Here is an 11,818-nt window from a genome sequence, read left to right as displayed (position 1 = left end):
AGACTAGTATAAACATAACCTTCTCTCCGTTTTCAATGTAATGAAAACTATTCTATTTGATTACAGTGTTGAGGAATAAATAAAAAGAACACAAGTGACTAGCAACCTTCTCCCTTTAATTCAACCCAAAAGAGTACTGCCTTGAATTCTCTTTATGTTTGTGCTTGGTTTGAATTTTCTATCTCTGCAAAAGAATCTATAGGACATCAGCTTGGGAAGCAGTATCATATGGTGCCCATATCCCTGCTGAGTGAAACCTCTGGGTGGGCATATCCCTGCCAGACTGGATCCTGCAGTGCCCTTAGTGGTGACAGGGTCTACTGAGCACCCTAAGGGAGGCATAGCCCACCATGCCTCTGTCTCCTTCACCTTTTCTCAGGAGGCCTGAGCAGGAAGGTAACAAGATAACTGCACAGAACCCCACATCCAGGGGTAGGAGAGCTGGCACTCAACCTCCTGCGGGGTGCACTTCCTACTGAAATTACGGGCTTGGGAGAGCTGACTTGGGTCTTGCAAGGCAAAATGTCTATGTTATCCAGAGGATACCTCACAAGGAATCCAGCATGAACATTAACCTCTGTAGTCATACAGATGGTGGCCTTCCAGGAGTTGACAGCTCTCTTCTCCAAATCAAGGCTCTTCTGGAGGACTTGGCAAAGCCCCCGTGTACTGAATGTCCAATCACTGGTAGACATGACCTCCTCTGCTGGCAGCACTTCCTCCCTGCTGCAGCTATTTAATAAGGTTTCTTACTCATTATATTGTGTGCTACCATTTTTGTTTAAACCACACATAACTTTTCTTGTACTTAGAAGATTGCATATCTATTCTCTGTATTTCTATTCTCATATCTATCTTCTGCAAGGAAGCCTGAGTGGGCTTTCACAGCAGAAGTGTAACTTGTTTACAAAGACATGTACTTGCAGAATCCTCCACAAATGTGTATCAATCAAGCTATGTAGAATATATGAAAGAAAATGTGAAGGCAAATTACACTAAATATAGAACACTTATTAATTCCTGAAATAATGTTATGAGAGTAAGAACCTCATTTTACACACAGAGAGAAGGTTTTATAATAAAATATCTAGAAGCATTAACACTGAAATTCCATTACAATTAAAAAATGCCTCTTAGGTTTTAATAAATAGTACCAGATGCTTTCCTATGTGACGAGTAAAGCCAGAAATTTGCAGAAAACATGGTTAGAAAAAACAACATGCCAAAAAATAGTACAGGAAGAAGACACTAAAGATTGTCTGCTTAGATAATAGGAACATAATAATGAAGAACAATGTAAAATACATGAAACAGCTAATAGGAAAGGAAGAACCAAAATTATAAATAATAGTATCAATAATAACAATAATAATAACCACTATTTACTGCTTATTACATGCCAGGCCCTGTGCACAAGTTCTATTATCTTATCTCATTTCAATCTCATTATTATCACTTACCCCATTTTGAAGATGAGGAACCTTGACCTGGAAGAGCTAATTAACTGAAACTGTGAAGTCACACACAGGCCTTAAAGTCTAACACTGGAGCAGAAGCTCTCATCTATTATACTAAAACGGAGAGCATTCTTTACCCGTTGTAGGGAAAGTGGAGGGGCTCAGGCTCTTTCTCTTCTGGTGCTGGTCTCTATGCTGCTTCCTGCAGCTTCCCCCCAGGTTCCTCGCCTGCATGTGATAACGTGCTATTGCAAAGGGCGCTTGGCAGCCGGAGTGCCATGCACTCACGCCTGTGATTACGGACATCTGGGCCCAGAGGCGTGCGCGTGGCTGCCTCCCTTCTTGCTGATCAGCCTATATCTGGCCCTGTGCTTCAGCTTAAAAGGCTTATCAAATCTATGGAAGGCTGCAAAATTCTCTTCAGCAGAATCAGCAATAAGCTTGCTTGCCCTGCACATACTTGCCATGTTTGATCATGCTCCAGCCCCTTGTGGAAGGTGGGTATCATATCAGAACCCAACTCCACTTCAATAGCAGCAGTTAGATGAGACTAAATTTTGTGGTCATACTCTTGGGATTCTGACAGCTACAGGTGATCTTTTCCTGATGGGAATCTATGTTTCCCATGACAATCCTCTAGATAAACCCCAGGTTCATAACTAAGAATCAGACAGCAAGTTATTGCTGGAAATGGGAGAGAATTTTCCCATCACTTAGGCTAAAAGGCAAATGATTATTGTTTTCCTGATAAAAGAAATACATTGAAATGATTTTGGTGGAAATTGATGAGCTGCTGCTGAGTAGCTTGCTCGGGCTTTTGCACAATTGGCCTCTGTGACTATCACCTCAGCCTGAATGCAGGAGGCACTTGGGAGTGTGGTTTGCAGGGTACACGTGCCTGCCTGATGGCACACACCTGGATTATGATGTCTGTGTGTGTATGTGTGTGCATAAGTGGACACACCTGAACTGAGCAACGGACTATGTGGGGAGAGGGGCAGGAGCAGAGAACAGTGCAGCAGAGAGTGGTAGAGAGGCCATGAGAGAATATGAGAGGCCAAAGACTAAATATTCGCCTCTCAGCCTCTGGGCACCTCATACCAGCTCTGCTCCCCACTCCCCCCATCCCAATCCCCTGCCCTGCAACTGGTTGCCTCACTACAAATGGTGTAGGAAGATCCCTAAAAGCCTAAAAAGCCACTGAGGGCTCCAAGACGCTCCTTTCCTGGTCTCCTAAATCAAGAGCAAAAATGCCTGGTGCTTTGCTGCCACAACCCCTGCTGCTATTGAAGTGGAGTTGGGTTCTGATATGACACCCACCTTCTACAAAGGGGCTGGGGCATGATCAAACATGGCAAGTATGTGCAGGCAAATGATTATTGAAAGTGTCCACCCATTTGGAGAACAGGGACAAGAATAAGGATTTGCGCAGACGTGTAATTAATTCTCAAGTTGCTGAGGCACCTACAGGAGAAGGCTGGGGCCCAGGCAGGCAGATGTCTCATGAGAGTCAATGGGCGCAGGAGCATACCTGTGTACACAAAGCAGAGAAACCTGTGCTCAGTGTGTGCCAAGAGCAGCAGTTGCCTTACCTGTGAACATTATGATAAAACAATTTGATTCTTGAAAATAAATATGATATTACTTTTATTTGTAGGTTGTAGAGCTCTAGATGTTTGAATCACATTAATCATATTAATATCTGCTTTAAGAGCTCTACTACCTCCCTATTCTGCAAAAGAAGTCAAATTGCTAAGCACGCCACAAACAAGGCGATTCAGCCCTATAGCTAATGTTCTCTTCACAGCCCCTCCTGAGCATTTTTCCAGTTGTGCTGTTCTCTCTTTTGCCTCTGGACATATGATACTGCAACTGTATAAATTTACTTTCCCAACTTTTCTCCTGGTGTTGTCTCTGAAACTGTTTTCCTTGGATCCTAGCTCAAACAGTCATCTTTTCTGAGACAGCTTCGTGACTAGAATTCAGCCTATATATCCATCTCTATGACTCCTTGAAATCCAGTGGAGATTTATTCTCCAGATGCCTCATTCTGTACTGCTAGGAGATGCTTACTGTTCCTTTCCTACACCCCATGCTCCCAGAGGCAATGGTGTCTGGGTGAAGGAATGACCATCTGTCCCCTTGGCCAGTCATGCTGAGTCACACCACTCCAGACCTGACACATTTGCATATGCCCTTTTTCTTGTGAAAGTCATGTAGGTTTGAGACTGGTTCTTGATTTAACTTGCAGACATCTGAAAACAATTGAAATTAGAGAGACGAACGCAAAAGAATTTAAGAAGAAAAGGTTGACAATATTTTCTATTCCTTTCTTGATGATAGTCATTGAAATTATGGCTGATTTCTTCATATATTATGTGAATTATATTAACAGTACTTAGAACATGTCTGAATGTTTGTAATATAGACATATTACTTACTGCATCCAGCCTAGCTGCTAAAGTTGTGTCTTTTTATCTCCTAAATGGATTTTCTCATAATAAACACTCTTAATTCTCCTCTTTCACTGTCCCATCCCCAAGGAGATAATTTGCTCTTAAAGAAGGTGCAGAAATTGAAATGAATGAGTGTACTTTGGGAAATCAAGATTTGATTAATTCTCCTAACTCATACTACTTATGACGGCACAGCTCCATGTAGAGGTCTGTCAGATCTTTTTCTGGCATTGTTATCATATACACAGAGTAGAAACATGGACTGACCTAATAATGAAATTTCATCAAGATTTTAAATGAATTAGATCACAATAACCTGAAAGAGATTAATGTTTGCTTTTGAACTTAATGTTTTCCTCAGTCTGTTTTCACCAGAAGTTTTTGTCCTAGTTTTTATGATCTATTTTAAGTTACCATGGAGAGTACCCACTAGTCTTTCTGTCTCACTGTGTACCAATTCTACTACTTTGCTGATTTTCATTACATAAAAATAAATATGGAGAATGACTCACCAATGGTGTTGACACCCTTACACACCCAAGTCTCTTAATTATGAAATGGAAGTTTTATTTCTATATACATTTAACACTCTGCTAACAGCTTTTTTGCTACCAATGATTGAATATTGTTCTTGTTTCATGTTCTGTACAATTTTGTTTCAAATATGTGCCTGAAAAATATTAAGGTTTTTATTACTTACTCAGTGCACACCCAAATCAATTGTAACAGATATTTCTATGCCATCAGCCTCTCTGTCAAGATTTAATTTGAAAGGATTGTTTTACATTTTTTCTTTTTTGAATAGTTCACATATTCAAAAAAAGCTTAGAAATATTAAACACACTCAACAAAAGTGTTTTTACAAGTAACTATAATAAAACTAGCAGCACTAATAGAGTAGAAATACAGTAATGTAAATGTCAGAAAGACTGTTTTGAATATTTTATATATAAAACTCACTCACACTATTTTTCATAAGTCACATGATTGTTTCCATATCTATAAACCAAGAATAACATACTTCGCTTGACAACCAGGAAGTTGAAGGGTCTAATGACAATATTGTATATGAAAGTGTTTGTATACTACACTAATGAAAGTTATTTCTAACATTATCACTACTATTATCATCATAAGAGCTAAAAAATAATAGGAAAAATATAGAGATAACCAGTTTGCATAAAAGTCATTAGTAGTACCTATTACCTAGTCAATAATCCATGTTTTTAACTTAACAGTCAGGGAAAAATATATTAAATACATGAAAAGATGCTTAACATCATTAGCTATCACAAAAATGTAAATCAAACCATAAGGTGTCACTTCATACTAATAAGACAGCTTTAAAAAAATGATAGACAATAACAAGTGTTAGTGAGGATGTAAAGAAATTAGAATCCCTGCACATTACTGGCAAAATGTAAAATGATTTAACTGTTTTACAAAACAGACCCCACGGTCTTCAAAATGGTGCAGATAGAGTTAAACATATGATCTAGCTACTCTACTCCTAGTTAAGACAAACACATTTCTATATAAAAATTTGTATACAAAGGTAATAGCAGCAATATTTATAATGGACAAAAGTGGGAAGAATCCAAATGCCCACCAACTGTTGAATGAACCCACTGTGATATAACCAAACAATGGAATATTATTTAGCCACAAAAAGAACTGACATATTGAGATATACTACAAGCAGGGATGAATCTAAAGCACATGCTAAATGAGAGAAGCCAATCACAAAAGAATATATTTTGTCTATGATATGTCAGCAAAAGCAAATTTATGAATTAGCATATTGCTTGCTAGGACAGAGAAGGATTGGGATGGAATGGGCTGATAATGGTGATAGTTTTATAATTCTATGAATATACTAGTAACCACTGAATTACACAATTTCATTGCTGAATAAATGTGGTATATAAATTATATTTTAGTGAAAATGCTAGCAAATATATAGCAAAAAAAAAAAAGACCAATATATTATACAGAATATAAGTAGTATATACCTACTGGCATATTTCCAACATATAAAAATATGCTCTTTTTCCTTTTGGCACCAATTCTTTTAAGAAAACAAAGTCTTTGTTTAAAAAAACAAAATAAGCGAGACTTCAAATTTCTCACCTTCTGTAGAAGTAGCCACTACCATAAGGTTGGTGGGCTTCATTGCCATGTGTGTTTTTCCCTTTTACTATTTATGAATATATTCATAAATAAAATATGAATATTTTAAAATGTTTTTTACATTTTACATGAGTGGTATGATTTCAAATCTTGATTTTTACATTTAGGATGGTATTTAAAATTTTAAAATACATCCATGTAAATATGTGTTGACCTAGCTCATTCATGTAAATTCTGTATAGTATACCACTTTGTTAAAATAATCTGGATAATTCACCCATTGTTCTGGAGAAAATTCATTTTCCCTAAACTTTCACTTTAACAAAAAATACTTGGAAAAACCATTTCTTGAACATGCTTCAATGGGCATGTTTACAGATATTTATCTAGAGGATGATACTTGAAGTTAAAAGTGTCTGGATTAGGGGTTATGAACATTGTAAGTAAGTATAAGTTAATTTCTTTTAAAAAAAATTTTATTTAAAATGAAACTAGATTACTACCTCACACCATACACAAAAATCAACTCAAAGTGGATTAAAGACCTGACATAAAAACAGCATAAAATACCTGGAAGCAAAGATGGCCAAACATTACACGACATACACTTAGCGACATCTTTAAAGATAGAGCACCCGATGCAACGATAGCGAAGACAAGGATAAATAGATGGGACTACATCAAGTTAAAGAGTTTCTGTACAGTAAAAGAGACATTACAAAAGGCAAACAGACATCTCACTGATTGGGAAAAAATTTTCTCACACAAAACAAGTGGTAAAGGATTGATCACAAAGATATACAAAGAACTGATGAAACTCAACAAAAATAAACAACCCCATCAAAAAATGGGCAGAAGAGCTAAAAAGACACTTCTCCAAAGAGGAAATGCAGATGGCCAACAAGTATATGAAAAAATGTTCAACATCACTTATAATAAGGGAGATGCAAGTTAAAACCACAATGAGATAGCACCTCACCCCAATGAGAATGGCACATCTTAAAACAACTAGTAACAACAAATGTTGGCGAGGATGTGGAGAAAAAGGAACTCTCCTGCACTGCTGGTGGGAATGCAAACTAGTACAACCACTATGGAAAATTGTTTGGGGTTTCTCAAACTGTTTAACAAGGAGCTCCCATATGACCCAGCAATCCCACTCCTAGGTATCTACCCAAAAGACACAAAAATGCTGATTCAAAAAGATACTTGCACCCCTATGTTTATTGCTGCCTTATACAATTGGAAAGACATGGAAACAACCCAAATACCCAAAAGTGGATGACTAGATTAAAAAGATGTGGTACGTATACACAATGGAATATTACTCAGCAACCAGAAAAAAAGAAACGCATGTCTTTTGCAGCAACATGGATGGAGCTGGAGAAGATGATGCTTAGTGAAATAAGCCGGAAAGAAAAGGAAAAATACCAGATGGTTTCACTCATAGCAGGAGTATAACAGACCAGGCGAGAACATAATAATAATAATGAACGGCCATATACCAGAGATATTTTATGGGGGTTGAGTGGGGAATGGGATCAAGAACAGTGAGGGGTGGGAAAGGCACTGGACTATGGTGATGGCACAGGGATGATTTGGTGATGAAAAAATGCACAAAATGATGTAAAAATAAACTATTATGTTCTAGAAAAAATTATTTATTTTTGCATACAGAACTGGGGGTGCAGGCCAGAGGTGCAGGGATGGTGAGAAGACTCATCAGAGACAGAGTAGGGAGTTTGAACAGACATACTGACAAAGTACACTGCTGAGGGGAGCAACGGGTGAGTCAGGAGAGGTCTGTCACACCGTGTGGATCACCTCTGGGGCTGGTTATCAAACTGAAGCATCAGGGCTTGTTTGCACTGCTGCGCTTTAACCTGTTGCACCACCAGATAGGGCCAAGTATAAGTTAATTTCTAAAACATTTGTATTAATTACATCTTTGCTGACAGTGTTAGAAGAATTCTACTTTCTCCTACTCTGGTCATGACTTAGCATTATTAACCATTCAAATTTCTGCCAATGTAATGGTAGTAAAATAATACTTCACTGTATTTTCATTTTACCCGTTTTATTGAATTTTAAGATGTGTTAGTGAACATCTTTTGATGCACTTCTTGACTTTCAGATGTTGTTTCTATAATTTTCCCTCATTCATGACTTGTTTTCTTATTTGGTTATTTATCTGATTCTTTATTTTTTAAAAAAGATTTAGTTATGTAAGCATGCAAGAGTTGGGAGGTGTGGGGGGCAAGACAGAGTGGGGAGCAAAACAGGCCGATCTACTGAAATACATTGCCATTGGAGCAGCAGGTGAGACAGGAGAGGTCTGCTGTGCCATGTGGGTCACTGCCCTGGCCAGGGATTAAAATTGTGCTGCAATGGCTGAGATAGCTTCATAGTGCTGAGACTTAACCCCTTGTACCACCAAGGAGGCCCCTATCTGATTCTTAGTGATTTGTGTGAACTCACATATATTGTAGTTTGTAATCCTCTTAGATATGTTTCATAAAGATCTCCCAATATTGATTTGGTTTATAAGTTTTTCAATAACATTTTTGATGTTTCTAAGAAATAATGTGATTAATTAAAGGTAGAATTTTATAATCACTGCTAACTCATGAATGGGAAAGGGTATCAGATGATGATATAAAAAGTAGCTTCAGATGATTCATCTCCTTGTCAATCCTTAGGACTTTTGCAACATGGCCCAAGAAAGCATTCCCAAAAAGACCATAGCTACAAATCATATGCAACTGTACCAAGTTTAGAGAATTTCAATTGAAATCAAATGCATGGGACTATGGTGATGGCACATGGGTGAATTGGTGGAGGGGAGTTCACAGGGATTACAACTGAGTTGAAAAAATGCACAAAATAAAGAATGATGTAAAATAAATAAATATATTTTTTAAATTAAAAAGAAAAGAAAAGAAAAGAAAATCCTCATTCAACCTAAAACCTTACTTGAGTTACACTGCCAAACAAAAACTTGCTTTGGCAATCAATACGGAGAGTCGAGAATCCAGATTTGGTTTCAGAATTGATGAACAAGGCATTAAGATTATAAGAACACACGGTGATGACTGAAAGTGGAAATAGAGATGGTGTTGTGGTTCTTCACTTCCACTCAGCTACTCCCTCATCAAAGCATTTACGAAGAACCCTTTTCTGGGACTGATTCCAGAGAGCAACTTGCAAAAGAAATTGAGGTTCCAGAACCAAGAATCTAAATTTGGTTTCAAAACAGAAGAGTAGATTCCAAGCCCATAGGAAAAAAGAAGCTGATATGCACCTAGAACCAGAAAGATATTTGAGATAAAAGAGATCAAGGTACAGAAATCACACAAAGTGGCACAGTACTGGTGACTGTCTTTCTTCTTTGAAAACAGGACAGTCTGGATAGTAAGACAAATGTGATGTTTTATCTCACTAACCTAAGCTCCACATCTCTTTTACTCAGAACATATCCTTCTAAATGTACTTTCAGTTTTTCAGAAGCTGAAACTTCTGGGTAGTTAATAGGACTTTAAGAAGCAGACAGATACGAGACACTACATAGCTCTAGACTGTCAGTCCATCTGCAGAGTTTAGATCTCAAGGACAATGGAAATAAATCTATAACATCATTTTGCAGTCATCACAGTGATGACTGATCCAGGCAAAAACCTTTAATGTTTTTTTTCATATATTGAAAAAATAAGTAAATAACATCTTTATCAGATGCAAGTTTAAAAACTGTTCATCAATAAATTCAACAATATATTTCTTTATGGTTGACACTTTTGGTGAAATAAGCATATTTTGCTATGTATTGGTAAGCATATTGAGGTGTCTCATTTATCACCTATGTATTTAATTACTGGAAATTTATTTTTTATAAAATATTTGTGTGAAATAGAGAAATAGTTTCTCCTTTTCTCTAAGTAGCCACTTGTCTAAGAATACTTTCGTTATTAATTAATAACAAACATCAATCTCCTTGTGTGGATTTTTGTCTGTTTCTGGATTATTAATTTTCTTCCCTTGGTCTACTTATCTTTCTTTTAATACAGTACAGCTTTAATTACTGTTCTACACAAAAAAATCTTGCTATATTACCATTTAGTTTTAGAACTTGTCAGCATTGGTTAGGCCAGTCATGGAATAAACAGGGCCAAAATATTTAGGGGAAATAAATGTCTCAATGATAAATTATTTGGCATTGTTTCTGGTATATTACTTGGAGTCATTCACAGTGGTCCATGTTAGTGATATGTGCAACTATCTGAAAATGTTTGAATCATAGCCAAATGCTATGATTTTGGTCTACAAAGAAAACTGCCTCTAGACTGTGATATCTGCTATGTAGAGGGTCTTCAATCACAATTGTATGGAACTCCATTTAAACAGTGCAATGAGAAATCCATTAGAATCTTTTTTGATTTTATAGATAATATAAAACACTGTGTGCATGGAAAATTATTTTAAAGGCAAAAACATTTTGGAATAGTAAAACATTAATCATAATATGTGTTTCTATGGTGCTTGGTAAACATCTACATAACTTTACATTTTAGAGTTCCTGCAAAAAAAATATTGAATCTACTGAAACATACAAACAGAAATCTTGAGAACATGAACAAACTCTTACCATAGTAGTAATTAGCACTAGGAAAATGACAAGATTTTTAATACTAAGTTCTCAATAATTTCCTGTTGGGGAAGTTGATATGCATGTGATACCATTAATGAAAACTCAACATTTCTCAAACTGAAACACAGCAGTTTCTGCACTCAGTTTCCTCACTTCTGTCATTGGGGAAATCATATCTTTTTAATTATTGGTGACATATATACTTAAAAGCTTTATCTATGTATCCAGAGCTGGGGCACAGGGCAGAGGTGTAGGTGAGGATTCACTGGAGAAAGAGCAGGAAGTAGAACAGGAGGACTGACTGACATACACTGCTGAGGATAGCAGTGGGCAGGCCAGGGGTGGTCTGCCATGCCACGTGTGTCACCTCCCAAGCCAGGGATCAAACTCATGCTGCAGTGGCTGCTATAGCTCCACAGGGCTGTGCTTCAACCCTCTGCGCCACCAGGGAGGGCCCAACATATCATTATTTTATATTCTTGCTTGTTTATTCACAATATAAGGGATTTTTCCCCTCAGATGTGACCACCACGGTCTTCCCACCATCAAAGCATCTGTAGTCTTCCACGATAGTCCATCATGCTGTCCTGCCAAATTGTTTTTTCCCTTTCCCCTCTTGCTCATTCTTTTCCTTCCCTCTCTGGATGCCTTAGATCTATGGTCAGCTTTCAAGGACTGGTTTTAAAGTTTGTCTTTGTCTGAACCTTTGTTTGGTTTCTTTGTATTCCCCATATAACTGACACCATCTGGTACTTATCTTTCTCCTCTGGCTCACTTCACTTCAGATAATCCCTTCCAGTTCTATGGTATCATTATCCTGAGCATTTGCAACATTAAAAATGGAGTTATCCTTAATTAATTTTACCTTTGTATAGCCATCTATGGTAGGCAGAACAATGACTTGGGCCACACACACACACACACACACACACAAAGAAAAGAAACAACTTCTATTTCCTAATCCCTCAAACCTGGGAACATGTTATGTGAAATGGCAAGGCAGGCATAAGGTAGCAAATGAATTAAGGCTGCTTATCAACTGATTTTACAATGAAGAAAACACCCTGTTTGTTTGGGTAACCTAATAGAGTCACCAAAATCCTTTAAGTGTTGAAGAGGGAAGAGAGGAACAG

General features: G+C 37.3%; 1 protein-coding gene across 1 annotated transcript in view; it reads left to right on the top strand.

Moving 5' to 3' along the window:
* Nucleotides 1–563: 563 nt before the first annotated feature.
* The window catches only part of DUXA (double homeobox A), a 43,119-nt gene continuing 31,864 nt past the window's right edge, over nucleotides 564–11,818 (top strand). Inside the window, 4 exon segments of the mRNA XM_012732795.1 lie at nucleotides 564–687; nucleotides 8,979–9,102; nucleotides 9,184–9,218; nucleotides 9,221–9,303. Coding sequence (XP_012588249.1) covers nucleotides 564–687; nucleotides 8,979–9,102; nucleotides 9,184–9,218; nucleotides 9,221–9,303 — 366 coding nt within the window.

Source organism: Condylura cristata, unplaced genomic scaffold (genome assembly GCF_000260355.1).
Source record: "Condylura cristata isolate star-nosed mole 26May11 unplaced genomic scaffold, ConCri1.0 scaffold00036, whole genome shotgun sequence".
NCBI lineage: Eukaryota > Metazoa > Chordata > Mammalia > Eulipotyphla > Talpidae > Condylura > Condylura cristata.
Note: the sequence above shows the minus strand (reverse complement) of the source record. Positions and strands in the feature narration are given on the sequence as shown.